Source organism: Ostrea edulis, chromosome 10 (assembly GCF_947568905.1).
Source record: "Ostrea edulis chromosome 10, xbOstEdul1.1, whole genome shotgun sequence".
In the NCBI taxonomy this organism is placed as follows: domain Eukaryota; kingdom Metazoa; phylum Mollusca; class Bivalvia; order Ostreida; family Ostreidae; genus Ostrea; species Ostrea edulis.
The window spans coordinates 48,173,980-48,192,926 of record NC_079173.1 but is presented as its reverse complement, the minus strand read 5'-3'; the positions used below and the strand labels follow the sequence as shown (position 1 = coordinate 48,192,926).

The window sequence follows — 18,947 nt, the reverse complement described above, 5'->3', positions numbered from 1 at the left end:
CTTATTATAGGATGTATGAGATTGGTCACCGTTTTTATATCCTTTTTCCTCCTCTGAAAGTATAGTGTATTGTAGTGAGGAAAAGTGGAGATAATGAAGATACTTCGTCCAAATCAAATAAGAGACATGATATGAGTGTCGAAGAACAAATTACACGTGACGAGAGAAAGGCTACAGAAGAAGAAGTTGACACTTTACAAGGTATTAAGATGTCAAATTGTTTCTAATTTGCTAAAATGAAAACGATGGACAAATTCATTTAAGGTAGCTATTGATAGCTAGCTCCAAAAAAACCGCTCATTGAAGTTTTTTCAATTTTATTTTTTATAACATTTTGACTTTATCCTAAAACATATAAAAAAATCAACAAAAGTAATCAGGTTAATTTTCGAGGAATGCGAGATTGAAATCCCCTCTTTTGCAGCCCGAAAAGGCAAAAAATGCCAAAATTGAGCAAATTAACGAAGAAGCCAATAAAAATTTGATTGATACCAGAAATATTGTTTGTCATATATAGTTATGTAAATTAAACACAAACAGACAAATAATCAACATTGATCAGAAATTCAAAATGCATCTAAGGAAAACATTGGGATGATTCGACTTGGCAAATGGCCAAATTTACCCTAAATATGGCGTTTCTCAAATACTACCAGGCATACATTTTCTGACAACAACAAAATTCTGCTCATAAAATTTCTGATTTTATTTCATTTTTACAATAAGTCAAGTAGTATCTAAAATATTGAATGGAAAAAAATATACCAAATGAGGTTTAATCTGAAACTATGTCAGATTTTGTAACCCTACCCCCTCCCTTCTAGAAATGAATTTTAAGAGATACAGTCAGCAGAGATAAACTATTGACCTTAAATGATTAAGCATTCCCAAATTGCCACATTGAGCATTCAAATTCACAATACTAGAAGTTTCTATGAGCCATTTAAGAATGATATATAGTGTGTGCTATTGCAGTTGACCTTTTTGCACTCGCAATGATTGCCTAAATATTTAGTTATTTTTCACACAATTTCTTGTAATAACTGGACCAAATCTATTACTTGTACATATTTTTTTTATAGAAATTTATATCACTATACAGTATAATACACCAAATATGTTTAAATAACCATTTCATATTTCAATAAATAATTAATATCAATGGAAAGAGACCCATGGACTGCCCATGGATCACTACATGTAAGTCCATCTGAGTCATCTTGCCCTCACAGATAAGTGTGTCTTTCATAAGTTTAAGATTTTTAATTGTAGTTTCACAATGAACCAAAAACTCACTATTGGATAACTGAGAATGCATGTACATGTATATTGCATTAACTAACAGTATATTTCCCCAGGTGAAGGTCTATGTTCACTGTATGTATAAGGGGGGGGGGGGGGGGTGAATTAGTTCCATTATGAAACTTTTATAAAAATTTTATATACATTAATGTATCAATGATGTATGTTTCAACTAAATTTTGAATTACAAGGAAAATTCAAACACATTGATTGAAGTTATAAAATTGATATTCTATCATGTGCACATTTTTTACTAATATATCTAAGAAAGAATAATCAACATTGAAATTTCCTTTACATCTATGCAATATTATTGTCTTTCAAAAGGCATGTACATGTAATACACGAGTACATGTACTTGTTTTCCCTCAAATTCACAATTTAGTTTAAAGTATGTTGTACAACATCCACTGCTCTGAGCTCATATAAGTGAATTAACGTTTTTCATCCAAGTCCCAAATTTTGCAGTAGTTCTTTAATCTTCGGAACTTGATCAAACATTTTTAAATTTGTGGAGTTGTGGGGGTCCAGGGGATATGTCATCATCACTGTAAATGGAGTACCTGTTCAAAATATAGATACATATATTTAAATATAGCAAAAAAGATGAATATCTGATATACTCAGAATTGTCTTTACAAATGTTTATCAAAAGAAAATATAGTACCTCTCTTGCTGTTATACTTGTTGACTCGAAATCCACATCAACCTGCACTGGTCCTATCTAACCTTCCTTGGTCCTCAGACTGATGCCTAGAAAAAAGATCATCATAATTGATATTTGCAGAGTTGGGTCTATATTATACCATTGAGTAATTAGACTGCGTCAGACAATGTGAATTTTAAAATTGTGTCGCAACACTTTTATACTGATGCTTCAAAATTATAAATTGCAATATGAGATGACATGTATATATGTATATATGTTTTCATAAACTGCCATAGACTTATCATATCTGTTTTATTTACAAAATGTGGGTCAAGAGAAGGGCATACGTGTAGTATACATATCTTACTTATACATACAGTGCATACATTGGCCTATGAGAGGGCATATGCAGACTTGTGATTAATTTACATTATTTTTAAAAAGTTTTTGCCAACCTACATGTTTGTGTGAAACACGAAACCTCAGGTTTGATATATTTCTTAGGTCACTGAAATTTCAAAGTAATAGTATATGTATACACACTATAGTCTAGGGAATTATAATTCAACACATGCCCCCCCCTCCCCTCCTCCACTTTCTATCCGGTTTCCTCATACCCCTAGATAGTAGGTCTATACAGATATTTGTTTTTCATTACTTTTATACATGTAGTTCAAGGTATGTTATTTTCGTAACGGTTATTTTCATAACGATATTTTCTTAATAAAAGAGTTGTGAGAGCCCATGTTTACAAATGTGGTATACATTTACATGCCATCCGTTCGTTTACAATCACATGCACAGGTGGGAGTTACATTTTAAGCACACATGGAATACATATATACATACAAAATAATACATCTACTGTGTATGTCGTGTGTTTAAACTTACAGATGTTATTATAAATCGCGTTGTGAAATAGCATAGGAAATGTGAGTTGAACTTTTGAATACAAATTTATGGCATTTTTTTCACTCACCAAACGAAACTATGATTTCGTTGTCCAAGTTGAATGCATCCACCAACTTCCTCTTCTTGCAAGAAACTTTGTTAAGCCTCTCAATGACTGCATAAACAGTATTTAATCTCGCAGCATGCTGCACTCGGACATTACGATGTATCAACCAACAACTTTGTTTACGTAGCGCATCTATGTACATGGATTGGTGGTTGGTTTAACATTTCGATTAGCAAAAAGTTTCACACAGATGAAACATTTCATCTACCATTATTACAGATATTGACGTATACTTATGTGGTACGTGCATATCTTCTCTAGGCGAGTCAGTCACAGCAACAAACACTTTCGGAACCCCTTTTTGTTTTTCGACTATTCTATGACGGAGTAAGGAATTCCGGAAAATGAATTCACGTGAAAATACACAATTTTTACTGATCACGTGGTTGCTATCCGTCGCTACCTTAAGGAGAAACTTCGGACTCATAAATTCTGAAAAACATATAAAATTTGAAATCACAAATATTGCCTGAATTTAACAGCATCAGCACGTAGGACAGAAGAAGCTATGCCTGAAGGGAGGACAAACGCAACAGAAGTAGCTGGAACTGTAGAAGGTACTACTCTGTAACTCTGTCGAACGCTTCGAAATCGTTAGAAATTTGCAACTGCTTTGATTATAATGATAAAATATTCCATCAGATATGTAGATACGAGGTAATATAATCCCACATAAAACAAATCTTTATCACTTTATAGACTTATTATATGATCGTTATAACGATCTAGTTTGCCAGTACAACATAATATGTTGTCTGACGTATTCATGCCGATTGTTAGGCCGTTCTTGGGACACTGATTTTGACTATGTATAACTCGACAAGGGATGTTTACTCCTCCAGGGCACCTATTCACAAACTATCTTACGACTAAGATCAAAATTTACAAACACTGTAATTTCCTTATTTTTCATTTCTTGTAGACTTTCTTAGTTAATATGTAAAGTACATTCATGGTTTATAAAAGTTGAATACATACTTATGACCTTGTGATCGGAATTTGATTATCAGACAGAATTCTTTTTTTCATCTTAGTCGTAAGATATTTTGTGAATAAGGGCCCAGCTCCGTATTTACTCTCTATTTTGTATTGCTTACAGGAGTTATGAAATTGATCACTTTTCGTGATATTCACTTTTCATGGAACAAATACCATAGTTTGTTATCTTTTACTTTTTTACTTTTTAAAAATATTTCGACATATTTGCCATAACAGGATTTCATATTTTGAAGAAGCGTACATTGTAATATCTGTATCCCAAACTATTTTACTGAAAAGACACATTGTAAGTTACAGTGGAATCTATCGGAACTTCTTTGAAAAGGAAAATAGTCATAGCAAATTAGGAGGAAGAAAACAATAACGTTAAAACATCATTTACATGTGTTTTTGTATGTTTTGTTACTTTATATCTTCCTCGAGACACAAAACATGACTGTATATTACACAAGTCATGCAAAGATTCAATTCCTCCATGCTTTCTTTAGCAGTGATATTGTTCTTTCTTTGTCGGCGTTGACCTCACTGATCCCGATAATGACTTTCTGCAATCAGAAGCCATTTCACAAAAAAAATTGCCACGCATGAACCAACTTATGTTCAAATAACAAGTGAACCCAGCTTAACCTCGTGCTTGCCATAACGCGGGTATGTTAAGGCAGGTTATAAAAATCTTGCTGTGATAAAATCCCCGAAACAATGTGACGTCACAATTGAAATAAGTATATCGACAAGTAGCGCTCTCTATATATCTAATTCCGATTTTATTTTCATCTAAGTGTATTTGTGCATAAAATAAATCATACATGCAGCTACTAAGATGATAGGATCTAAAAGAAATGTGAAATGTTATATTATGTCTGTTCAATATGACAGTAAACTGATGATCTCATAACTATCCATCGACTGACGATGGCACGTGTAAAGAATTTGTTAACTGTGCCATGTAAATATATCGTCGAAATGTGGAGTATTTAAAATATAACCCATGGGATAGATGGAATGTATATGTGAAACGTTGATAATTTATTGATATCATGAGGGTATCTTAATTTCATCCATTTACAATTTTGTTTAACGGTAAAAACATTTCATCTAGCATGTCGATCCGATTTTCCTCTGTCACACATTGATATAAAACTGCACAAGTAACACACTACGCCGCATACTTTTAGAGTCTTTTTATACACTAAGTGAAAGGTCATGAACTAATGTACTCGACAATACGCAATTTCCGAGTTATCAGCTCCTTTGGAATGGAGATACGTTCAGTATTCTGTTGAACGTTTTGGTGGGTACAAGATGTATCCATACGGTATAGACTGGCTAAATGAATAAGGATAAAAGTGTAAAAAGTGTAAATCTTGTTTATACCATCCGTTGGTATACATCAAATTGACCATATCAAGAATAATCTGTTTGATTTAGGTCATCAAATTAATTATGAAATTATTTTTTTCTATCCTTTGCAACATGAGTGATACTTTTATTAAAGAAAGATGGTGATTATCGATTTTTGTTTGAGCTATCTTATTATCAAATACTAACACACTTCCTAAATTCGTGTGTCTCTGCAGTTCCAACCGTTGCATGACGTCTGATAATCATCCTTTAGAACATATATGAACGCCGAGATAGGCATTTGTATCCACCGCGTAAATACGAAAACATGTGTTGCACCCCACAGTGAATAAAAGTCCCACAAAGGGAAATAACTATTGTGTAACTCAAAATTTACTCACTACTGCTAAAATCGTCTGTTATCAAAACTTTCAAAGAAAACTATAGAACATTAGTGTAAAATGTGAATTATAGGTTAGATGGTTTCGTGTTTAGATGTGTAATACTTACTTACTGAAAGCTGTTGGATTCTAGCAGCTGTTTTATAAACTATGGGTGTTTTACCGTTAACATCGCCAGTTATATAAGTGCTTCAGTCATGGTGTAGTGTGTTACTTTTTCATTGTTTAAGGTACATTCGTGATCTATTCATAACAATGTAATGACGCCATACGGACGCGCATATTTTTTATGCTGTTATAATACAAAACTCTTCTCATGTAAACACCCTAAATAGTTTTATAAAGTTAGTAGCTCTCTCCCTCTATGTAGGACAGATTTTTAAAAAAACAAACCTAACGCTGCATAAATGGAGTATGGCCTGCATTAACATACCCGCGAACCTCGCTAGGTCTCTTAACTGTTACTTTAAGATGTCATGAATTGGACGAATTACTTGAAGTAATTTCACACATGAGAGTGTGTAAAATCAGTTAGGCTTTGTTTCCAACATGGAAGGTGAAGATAACGAACAATGATCCATCTCATAACTATTATAAGCAATACAATGTAGATAGTTGGGCAAATACGAACCCCTGGACACACCAGAGGTGGGATCAGGTGCCTAGGAGGAGTAAGAATCCCCTGTCGAGGGTTACAACTGATAAAACAACATCATGCAATCTCGATAAAATGATCGATCTATATAGTATATCGTTTGTTTAACCTGACGATTTGAAAACGAGTATTAATAAGCGAACGTTGGTGGTCAGAATGTAACATTTAAACCTAAAGTAGACAGAGACAGGGGGTTTGCAGATAATATAACTTGACGCGTGACTTATAGGCGTTTAGAATTGCATAACAATTACATAAATATTGTTGTAGTTGGAAATATGGATGAGGAAAGCACAAGCTATAGTAGTCATAAACAACCTACACGTGACGAGAATACAGATGGGAACACAGGATTTCATTATGTAAACGATATTTACTTTCGTATTAACAGGTCATCTTCCTTCCAAAGAAAATTGGGTGAAGAAACTGATGCCAATCGTAGAATCCAAACTGGCAGAAGGACGAAATATTGGGAAGCAGCTACGGAACAAAAATGACGTTGTGTTGAATGTCTTAGATTTCGCTGGTCAAGGTGCATATTACGCCTCACATCAGGCACACATGCGCAAAAACGCAATTTATATAATTGTTTACGACGTTTCGAGGGACTTAGCCGGGAGAAAGGAAGACGAAGATTCTACGGTGTCTTCGGATAACACAACATATCTTTGTGACAGACCAGATACACCATTCTCATGCTGGACTCAACAAGGCAAGTATCACATCACTTTGGCACATTTTAACATACATTTCTGTATGTTCCCAACGCAAGGAATTCACGAAAGAACATTTATTTTCTGTACTTTGACCAAACTCCATAACTTCCGTACAGTATACTTTGTTCTATCGGCAAATTTGTGAGAGTAGTTTTATCATAGAAATGCGTAAGGGTAATGTAAGTCAACACAAAGAAAGGAATGAAAACGCAAAAATAAAGAACAGTGATCAATCCCATAAATCCCGGAAAAAATATACCACACTAACCCTTACTGATAAGTAAAATAAAATTCAGTTTGAGATTTGGGCAAACACACCCATGGGTATACCAAGTGGGATCAGGTGCAAGCGCGGGAAATCACAATACTCGTAAATAATATTGCATGGAGGAAGGACTTTTAATGCATGTTTGAATTGTTGCACAAGAATTGAATAAACGATATTTTTAATTATATTATATTATATTTATTGATATCACACAGAGTAAATAAACTTGATTATTCGGAAGTCACTTGGAGCTTCAAATTAGATATTCCTTCTGTGACATAAATTATCTCTCTCCATATTGAAAATTAGATAATGATTCTACGAATGCAATCATAATTTGTGATGCCAAAAAATTGAGCAGAGACAAAATGAACGGTCGTTCATGATTTTAGAATATGAAACTCAGTATTTTGAATATGTTTAAAACAGACGTTTTTGTTCATTGCGACACTTTTAGCGCAACTTCTGAATACATGTGGTATCTTTTCGTCAAACGCAATAGGCAAACCCCTAATGCACTATATTAATGCCAAATACAAAAACTACTATATAGTAAACTGGTTTGATTTCTTGGACATTAGGGGGTAGTGTAAAACCTAATTTCTGTGAAATATTTAACTTCAAATTTATAAAGTGCAAACTTTCCAGAACAGTCCCAAATCATTCAATTTTTGACATACTGGACATTTTTCTACGTATTACTTGCTATTACAATATTTGTCATCACGAAACCTCTTCGACCAAACTAAAAGCTTTTTTGTGTTTATGTAAAACTTATACGGTACCAATTGTGATGCACTAGATGCACATTTCAACACATAATGTATCTTCAGTGATGCTTAACCGAAATGTTTGAAATCCAAAATAACAATTAAGTTTTAGAGCTATTATAGGGAAAACCAGTGTGCCAAAAAAGGGGAGTCAAATTCGTCTAAGGATGTACATATTAGTAACTGTTGATGCATTTTTGCAACAAGTCGTAACACTGACTTCTATAATCACGGGGAAAAAATAAGAACAACGAAAATATATGAGTATCATATTTAGAAATGTATCGATGTGTTAGATCATTGATCTTTGGAAGGTGTGCTCTTCGTTGAATGGGTGATTTAAGATATTATAAATCTTCATAAAATGATAAGTGTGAGTCTAGTCAAAAATATTAAAGTCTAACTAACACTGAATACCTATACATTTGTATGGTTACATATTTCAGCGTTTATGATGCTTCCTCGTTCTGGGCCCTTTGTTCTGCAAATTTTCATAGGCTGATTCAAAACTAAAATCACGGACTGAAGAGTCGAACAGGCATATCTTATTTATTCAACAATTATCAAAACGTAATTCTTCTGTAAGATAAAAATCAAGTATCGACAAACAACGTATTTTTTTCACATCGTATTGTTCTAAGCTGCAAATTGGCATAGATGCGCCAAATGTGTCCACCATTTTACTTTCATTATTGCTATTTCAGGACAGTTTTTAGAAAACAAAGGGATGTTTTAAAGATTATATTATAGCTTACGAACTTCACCTCACATATGACACAATATTAAATGTGTAAGCAGTAACTCTGGAGCAAGCGTTTCGGAGTTTATTGGCAAAAGTTATTGATTCATAATTATAGATTTATGAACTTGATCACTGATCGTTATCATGACCTTCCTTTCTCACAAAGAATTCCCATCAAATATGATCATGAGTATTCAGTTGGTAATTATTGCATTGATCACTTTTTCTGGAATCTAAATGATATTCATATTTAGAGTTTTGCTTCGTTTTGCATGAGAAAATGTATACCATTAAATTATATCTAGTTTAGATGTTTATAATGAAATATTTCATGAATTTATGTTATTTTGATTTAGATTACATTCATTACTGGTTGAATACGATTCGAGTTCACGGAGGAAACTGTGAAAACATCATTCTCGTAGGAACTCACGAAGACAAGAAAAGGTCGTATAATCTATACATCCTGTAAACGTAGTAACCCTAATTTCAATACCTATTATATTTCTACTTTAGTACTCACGATATGTAAGACATTCGAAATATTCCAGTATGTTCTATGAAGATTTCTTTTCCTAACCACTAAATTGAGGTGAGTGGGGTACACGGTAGTGTGGAAAACTGAAGATACTGACCAGTGATTCCTAAAAAGAATACAAATTTAAAAAACGGAAAACATTAACCCGAGGATTTTTTCTCGAGGAAGAATTCATTCAAAAGCTTCCACGTGCGAAAAACAATTTTCTTGTATTCAAAATAGATGTTGACAGCAAACCAATAACTCAAATTTAGGACAAATGGGTGACTTCAACTTTGCATCGTCAACTTCCCATCGTTATGTTTCAATTATGTAATACTCCATTACCACCTGTATATACATGTACACAGTGGATTTAAAGTGTCCCAAGTAAAGTAATAAGAGCATATTCAAATTTTCTTCATAGGGTCGCATATTCTAGCAAACATTAGTTATCAATATATATACAAGCATCGTATCATGTGAGACAATCCCTCGATTAACTACGTCATCATTGTAAAGCCTTTTTCGTTATGAACACTTTCACTTTATTGTCATATGTACTAATATGAAATCCACATGTAGTAAGAAACTGCAAAGGATAAACAAACAAATTCTGAATACAATGTCAATGAAAAAATCATACACATTGTCATGAATTCTATAAACCCATTTTGAAGGTACAAGAGAGAAAATTGTTGAACATCAATAAGCCTAAGTTTAGAGTTCACATCTAGACTTATGTACTGGTATTTGAGCAGGAAAATGTAACATAATGTACTACACATTGATAATGTTAGATAAAATGTGGCTTATGCTGCTGAAATGACTAAATATGGAAAATTAGATACTGATATCATGACATAGCACATAAGTATAACAAATGCACCAGACATAAACATGTGATAACCTAACCATGACACTTGTGCGTTACCATACATATATCAGATCAACGAACATGTAAACATCATGATTCCTATTTTGTGAAAGCAATAAAAGAGCAACATGAAAATTGTTTAAACCTAAGATAAACACAAAAAGCATGAGAAACTTACTCTATGCGGGGCTAAGTTGTGCAAAAATGGTGAAAAGGCACCTCTATTTACTAAAACCGCCATGCGGTGATTCTTCAGTTGGGCGGAAACATTTACTAAAAGTCAAAATAGGCAACGAACTCAGTCCGGAAAATACATGCCTTGACTATAACGTACAAAGAAAGACAACTCAATGTTGTGACATTACAATCATGTTAGTGACGTATAACTATTTCTATCTACTAAACATTCAGCTGCTTATTACTCGGCACTCAAGTCATTTGGAGATTGGGCTTGATTGTGTTGACATTGATATGGTAAATTTTAAAAAAAATGATACATTCCAGTACAATATCTTCTCATTTATAGCAGTTTGCAGAATCTCGACTAAAGTGCTGGGTGTTTCCCATATTTGTTGCTAAATCTTATCCAAACGAGGCAAAACATCCTACTTTCTCTATCAAAATCCTAAACATGCACCTAGCTACCTTTAGGTATATGCCTTGATCGAAATCGGATATCATCATCTTTCACCTGTACCCAGTCGATATGTACACACAATTGATTTTCTTTATTCTCAATGACTATGCACATCGGGACAATTTTAAGGTGAGATTGTAACTAAAAGATTACTTTAGCGTACACTTTATATAAAACATGAGACACATATTACGAATGAAAACTGAGAAAACAAAATAACTTGTCAAATAGATTTACACATATACAGCTTGAACACTGGATAACGGTAATTAATAGCGAGAAAATATGACATTTTCCCCACGATACAACTATAGACCAGTACATCGTAGGGTACGTTTATATTGTGACGTCATATACTGTGGTATACATATTTCAGGAGTGACTACAAGTTAAAATACAACCAATTACTGCCAATCATTCAGAGCGTCTTGCCAGAGGAGAGATGTGAATTCACAATGGATCTGTCCAGAAGAAATGAAGAGGAGGATATCAAATTAATGCACATTAAAAAGCACATTTGCAAAGCAGTTTCAAGTTCAATGAGAATATTTCTTCCGGCAAAGTGGATGAAGTATGAAGACATCTTTGATATCATAAAATCAGAAAAGAAAACACCTGTGATTAGTATAGACGATCTTCTGGAAATGATTGATCACATGGAGACAGAAATGATGGATGTTGAAATTTACGACATGCTGCATTATTTTCATAAAAATGGAAGCATTCTTTTCTTCAATATGGACAGATTGCGCGAAATTATCATTTTAGATATTCCGTGGTTTGTTGACTGTTTTAAGCATATAATAACTGATCGGGAACACGCCAAAGAAGATAATGGAATCGTAAACAAAAATGTCCAGGAAAAATGGAATCTTTTTTTTGAAAAAGGTTTGATGGATTCGAGCCTTTATAACAATCTGTTAAACACCAAAGCTGCCAATTTGCCACAGGGACATCAAGAAATACTAGGAGAATATCTACAGAAATTGGGAATGATGCATCACATCGAGGAATTTGAAATTTCGGAACACAAGAAGATTAATGCTTGGTACGTTCCTTGTGTAAACACCAAAACTTTTACCCCAAAGGAAGAGAAATACGTGAACAACGAGGCATCACCTATTTTATGTTTCCAATTTGAAGATTATTTGCCTATAGATTTATTTGGAAGAATGATAGTTCTCTGCTTGAGTTCAGGAAAATGGTGTACTGTTAGTGGTCATCTCTACAAGGAAGGTGCGCACATGCTCTATCGGGAAACAGATGAAAGCAAAAGCGATCCATTACAGGTTTACCTGTTCAAAGCAAGAGAAATTATTACGGTCCAAGTAATCAACCGATCAACAGCAGAATTACAAGGAACGGGAGTTAGGAAGGAAATCCAAAATACCATTCAAGAACTTCTGGCAAATTTCTATGCATCCTCAAAGAATTGCAAAATTGGATTATTGTGCAGTAAAAAGGAAGGTTACAAAGAATCGTCCGGGGAACATTTCATATCAATGACATCTAAAGACAAATATTGTCATACCTGTAAAAAAGACGTCAAACGTGAGGTGGAGCAAGCATGCGAATTCTGGAAAAAATTACACAAAGAGGTAAGTAAACCGAGGAAGGACTTCCAATGAAAAAAATCTTTCTTATCTCCAATTTGGCGCCAAAATGGTGAATAATCTAATGAAAACAAGAAGCTAGGTACTGAAAATTATTAAGATTGTCATAATATAAAAGAAGTACAGGTAGTAGCAATGTATTTATAATGTAGAATTTTGAAACCACATAGATATGAGATAAAACAGATGAAAATAAAAGGTGATGTCTTTGGGAGACATGGGGTCATTTTTAAAGCGTGTAGGGAAAGGTAGAGGGAACATGAAGTGGGCTGAACATTTGTAGATAGAGTCATGATACCTTCCATTGATCGAAGCGCAAAACTTAACTTAATGAATTTCATTTCAGGACTATACCTTAAATAAAATAGAATCAGTGGAAGGAGAAAGACAAGGGATTATCGCTTGTTGCCAGGCCTATCGGAAGGTCCAGGAAAAAATACTCTTTGATTTCAATGCAGGAAAAGACATGGGTATATTTCTCTTTCTCTCTGTCAGAAAGTTGGTAATGACATTAAATTTTCATTAAGATGCAATAAATCTAAAAATGATCCTTTCTCATTAAGCAGATCATTGATATATATTATATTCTTGTTAAACAATTTACGGGAAAAAGCTACTTTTTCCAATTAAGTGTTTTTATCAAACCAAATTGGCTGGGATATAAAATATTCTTATGCATATAACTTCATGTTATCTTGAATATTTTGAAAGGGAAAGAATGTTTCTATCCAAATGGACTTTTTTTTTCATAGCTGTATTTTTTCTTGATGCAATCTGACCCGGTTTTTAAAATCATGTCTGTATTAATACGCCAGTTTCCAGATACGTCCGAGTTATTTCTCTTGTACATAGTAAAGCTCAAAACAATTTGTTTACCTGCGGGAGTGGGACAAATATTCAATATTGCATCGATGAATGTAGTCAGTAAGTTTCTCATGCGCTGTTTGATCACCCGGATTTGACTGCTACAGAGATTGATAAATGCTAACTATTCAAGGAGTAATCAAATGCATGGCATTCTTATATCACGGATATTTTGTTGATCATGGTCTAGGATGGTATAGGATGTTACTTGCCAATATGCCATTGCGTTTATGTTTCCACTTTAGTAAAGCATTTCTGTCGATAGTATTTTGCATTTCCCACATTTACGTATTTAAACAAAAGCCGCTTTTAAATCATTTTATCGTCTTTCTCACTGACTGTAGGTCTACACTTGTCCACTTAGGCATTCAAAGTTCCACTAAATGCACCTCATACACAGAAATGTTCGTATCTCGAAACTGGCGTATTGATTTACTCAATAGTTTGGTTCCAATTTGCAGTTTTCACCATTCATTAATCTTTTAATCCATGTTTATAAACAACATTAAGGATGTTCTTTCCTGGTTTGATTTTTTTTTCATTTGAAAAATAAGGTTTATCTTCCTCATGCAAAGTTCTTCTCCTTAGACGAATTTGACTGTACTTTCTGGCACTCTGTTTTCCCCTAAAATAGCTCTAGCAAGTTTATCGTTATTTCGGAATTCAAACATTTCGGATCGGCATCACTGAAGGGACATTATTTGTCGAAATGCGCATCTGGTGCATCAAACTTGGTACCGTATAAGTTTTACATGTACTGTGCCACCATGTGTGTGGTTGTGCCTGCTTGTCTGTAATTTTGGTTATCTCCCTTCTGAGAATATCGGATGCCTCCTGATCTATAACTGTCCTTTTACTTCTAATGAATCGCCTGTGTATGTACTGCTTTAGAATGGAATAAATGCGACATCGCACAGTCCACGTATCTTGGAGCTCGCGTTTATGTACAATCTAACGTCATCATGAATGTCGTAAAATGAGAGAAAAAGTAAACAATTATCATGTTTTTATTAATTTTTGTTAGTTTATTAACATTATTAATAAACAAACCCACATGATTATGTTCTACTCTGTGCATACAAAATAAAGCAAACGCATTCCCATATTTACGACTTTAAAAAGTATGGAGACTCACTCGCGGTAAAATCATCCTTAAGTAACGTTTTTGGTCTCCGGTTTTTCAGGAAATATTTACTTTTACCCTCTTTCGGGACACAAGTGATAAATGAATAACAGCTAACAGGGAAAGTCAGAAAATTTCAAAGGAAGAAGTGAACCTTTTCATATCAAACTCTTTTATTCATCCGAAAAGGTAATAGGATTATGTATTATAACTTAAACTTGGATTAAAATGTCACATCATTTTAAAAACCAAAAAGGGGCAGAGTGCCAAAAGATATCAAAACACACATATTAAGTTTGTAATATATGGCTCCAAAAAACTTTGAACTTGAAGATTGCAAAAAGAAATGAGAAATTTGGACCAATATCATGAACATAAAGCACTAATAGTACTTTACATCAGGTACCCTAACCCTAATCCTAACCCTTATACCAAACCTTGCAGACACTGACATTTGAGTTTCTGACATTAGGGTTATGTTAAGATAATCACAATGCTCCCAACTATGACACCTTTATTACTTAAATGCTGCCAACATTGACAGCCTTTTTTACTCACTCTCTACAATCATTACAACAGTATGCTTTCTCTCTCTCTCTCTCTCTCTCTCTCTCTCTCTCTCTCTCTCTCTCTCTCTCTCTCTCTCTCTCTCTCTCTCTCTCTCTCTCTCTTCTCTCTCTCTCTCTCGTACTTGAATACTGTGATTTGTTTTGCTTGGTTTCATGTATTACCTAGAACGTAAATATCAACAATAATTAAATATTTTTCACAGGAAAACAGAATAGTCGTATTGTTCTTAAATGTTTCTATGTTTTGAAAAGAATTTGGTACTTTCTACACTTCTCTGCTGACGAAAAGGAGCTCAACTACAACCGGAGAACACGCTATAGAGCAAGAGACCAAAATGAAAAGCCTTGATAGTTTTGTTGACATTGGTGTGAAGTTAAAACATCTTAGCGATGCTTTCTATACAAGTAAAAGGAATAAGGAACAAAGCATGGCATCCATCAAGGAAATTGCGCACACTTTGAAAGAAGTGAGTATGACAAACTTAGATTCTCCATCGTTAGCTTTACTTATTCACCTAGCAGCTTTACATTATCACCTGCATATAATGTTCTAATGTTTCGTATGTATGTTCTGTGTGCAAGGTGAAGATAACGAACAGTGATCAATCTCATAACTCCTACCAGCAATACAAAATAGATAGTTGGGCAAACACGGACCCCTGGACACACCAGAGGTGGGATCAGGTGCCTAGGAGGAGTAAGCATCCCCTGTTGACCGGTCACACCCGCCGTGAGCCCCATATCCTGATCAGGTAAACGGAGTTATCCGCAGTCAAAATCAGTGTGCCAAGAACGGCTTAACAATCGGTATGAAACACGTCAGACAGCATTTGACCCAATGCGAGGTTGTATTGATGAACTAGATCGTCATAACGACCATAGAATTTGCGAAATGCTGACTTCAATCGAGACTGTTGAAATCCCTGCACCATCAACCCGTCCGCCAGCAGCCCACCTCGACTCAAAAACTGACCACACCCAGAACAAGCCCCCGCACACCGAACCAGCTGTGTGTGATAAATTGTCAAATCGAAGCAGGTTACTGACAAATAAGTTGATATTACAACGGTTTCAACAGTCTCAAATGACATATTTTTATCTTTATTGATCTCCTTCACCAATATAATTTGTCATTAGGTTGTATGTTATCTAATGTTCTTCATACCAATATTCAGACGGTTCCTTGCATACTGATTTTGACTGGGTTTCATATCAGGAGCTCACAACGGGTGTGACCTATTTCACGGGATGTTTACTCCTCCTAACCACCTAATCCAATCTCTGGTATATCTAGAGGACCGTGTATACCGTAGTCCTAGTTTTGCCGTGTTTGCCCAGCTATTTATTTTGTATGTTTTGCTTAGATTTTGATAAATGTTCGTTATTATTTTGGAATGTATTCTATTGATCTGCTTGTTATCTTCACCTTTATTTGTATGTGTCCTTTTCATGCTCCGGTTGTATCTAGACCTTTGATGGCTGTTTCACAGCTAAATTAATCCTTGCGCACCTTAAGTCATTTGCATGTATAGATAATTATGTAGTTTTCTCTATTTGTGATTCGGATCAAATTATGCGATATACACTAATTTGGAGCCATCACCATTGCCGGTGAAGGGTTGCAAAGATTTAGGCTTATGTTCGGCATTTACGGCCTTTGGAAGGGAATGTTATTATGTAACGCCAGCTGTGACACAGGGCCTCGTTTTTCGGTCTGATCAGAAGTACCATCCCATTTAATCGCCTCTTACGACAAATAAGAGATATTAAGGACCTATTCGAACTCGGATCCCCACGGGTTTATAGCATATCATGACCTAAAATTGAAATTCTTGCTGATATATTGTTAATAAAAAAAACCTTAAAATCAAACACTTCGTTTTCCACATTTACCCGCATAACATAATGTTTGCAGATATTGATGACGTTTGATGACGAGGATAGAAGTTTGAGACGATATTTCTTTTTCTTATGGGCAGGAACTGTAGAAGATATTCAACTTGAAGATATCCACAGTACGTGTTGATTTTCAAACGTTATTAAAACTGAAAGAACAACTAAGTAATCTGAGATTTTGATAAGCAAATGCAGATTTCATATCTCGTTCATCGTTCAAACAGAAAAGTAAGCATATATTACAAAAGTTCAAACAAAGAAATTTTAGATCACAGAATATATATTTCAGAATAAGAACAATAAACAACTATAACTTGACATCATTTCTCAATCCACAATTTAGAGGAATTTTAGAATGCGCTTAATATCCAATGAAAATATAATCACAATTTCAACAAAGGTAAATTGCAATGACGTCTTCTTGAATGGAAAATTATACTATATTATTATTAAAAATAATAATGAGAAATTGCATTTTTGTGATATATCATCTTAATTGTTCTTTTTTTCCTAAAATTAACTATTGGTGTTGCGTAAGGAGTACCACGTAAATCAAATATTTTCATAGACCCAAGATAAATTAAATTGTTGACTCTATATTTTCAAAACGTGTAACGTTTGTGTCCGTTGTGTGTCAAAGATGACAATATAATTAAAACAAAATTAGAAAAGAAAATAAGGTGTTTTTTTTCACTTTTTCTATTTGGCGATGACTAACGTTTTCTTGCCGTGATCATGTCTTTAAATTTACAGCGCATACATATATGTCTTTGTAGGGGGGGGGGAGTAGCATATTAAAGAGTGTTAGTAATTGGAATTATAGTAATAAATGCTTTACTTTCATTACGCTCAATATGTTCATACTCGAAATTGAATGTTGAATTGAATCTCCACCATGAAAAATAAAAACAATTAAATAAATGTTTATTCGGTATATACATACGTACAAACTTACATACATACATACATCCATACATACATACATATCAAGGATAACCCAAGAAAGCTCGAAAGCTTATTTCCTTTGATGCATGGATATATGCACTAGGGGGTCATTTATGTGGAATAAAATCGGAGGAAGCCCACCTGTCAGAGATGGCGACCGCAATACCCTCTCACATACAACCACTGCCGATCACGGGGATCGAACTCGGGTCGTAGCGGTGAGAAGTGAGAGTGATTTTTTAAAATCTTTTATTTATTTTTATCATCATGCAAGGTGAAGATAACGAACAGCGACCAATCTCATAACTCCTACAAGCAATACAAAACAGATATATAGTAATTACATTTTAATCAGTACAATAACTGTTAAAAGAGATAATTCATGTATATCTTGTTTTTTTTAAATATAAATAAAAGTACTACCTCTGCGCTACCCGGGCACCCATGCTAAACTTCCATGTGGCATTTGCCTTTATTGTTAAAGTTTGTTTTGAATTATATCTTCTGCATTCAAATCCACGGTACTGTTTAATTAGCAGTACTAAGGCATTATATCCTCTACATTTAAATCCACGATACTGTTTAATTAGCAGTACTAAGGCATTAGTACAATGATCCCCACCACCCCCACAATTGTACTTTGAATATAATTCATGACATTGGTTTGCATGATATAAAGTCACTGGTCAAGTGAGAAGGCTCGCCTGAGGTTAAAATCCATTCATTGAAATATAGGGGCGCATCCGGAAAAAAAATATTATAAGGGATGCGACCACAGGTTTCACCTTCCCCGCTTTGATAATAAAAAAGGGGGGTTAAGATCTCAACAATGACAAAACAAACGTGCATGACTAATCATGTCTGCTAAAAACAAATTCATACACCCCCTCCTCCGATCAAATTCAGACCCGCTTTTAACGGAAGGGTAGGATGCAACATATACCCCCTCCCAATCAAAGTCATAACCCCTCTCCCCAAACCAGAATACATACAGTGATGATTTCATTAACATTTCACTAAAAATGCTAAGCAAAGGCAATGTTTT

General features: G+C 34.3%; 1 protein-coding gene and 1 long non-coding RNA gene across 4 annotated transcripts in view; one reads left to right on the top strand and one right to left on the bottom strand.

Moving 5' to 3' along the window:
• LOC125666226 (uncharacterized) overlaps positions 1–18,947 on the top strand; it is a 73,260-nt gene that overhangs the window by 33,453 nt on the left and 20,860 nt on the right. For all 3 annotated transcript variants that reach the window (XM_048899335.2, XM_056151601.1, XM_056151600.1), the window contains 8 exons: positions 76–201; positions 3,452–3,526; positions 6,757–7,077; positions 9,218–9,308; positions 11,269–12,490; positions 12,852–12,975; positions 15,314–15,528; positions 16,977–17,076. In XM_048899335.2, the coding sequence (XP_048755292.2) occupies positions 76–201; positions 3,452–3,526; positions 6,757–7,077; positions 9,218–9,308; positions 11,269–12,490; positions 12,852–12,975; positions 15,314–15,528; positions 16,977–17,076 (2,274 nt within the window). The remainder of the gene's footprint in view (positions 1–75; positions 202–3,451; positions 3,527–6,756; positions 7,078–9,217; positions 9,309–11,268; positions 12,491–12,851; positions 12,976–15,313; positions 15,529–16,976; positions 17,077–18,947) is intronic.
• LOC130050829 (uncharacterized) lies at positions 9,903–10,577 on the bottom strand. Its single transcript, XR_008799103.1, has 2 exons — positions 10,434–10,577; positions 9,903–9,970 (listed from the first exon to the last, which is right to left on the bottom strand). It is a non-coding gene; the product is annotated as an uncharacterized LOC130050829 (long non-coding RNA).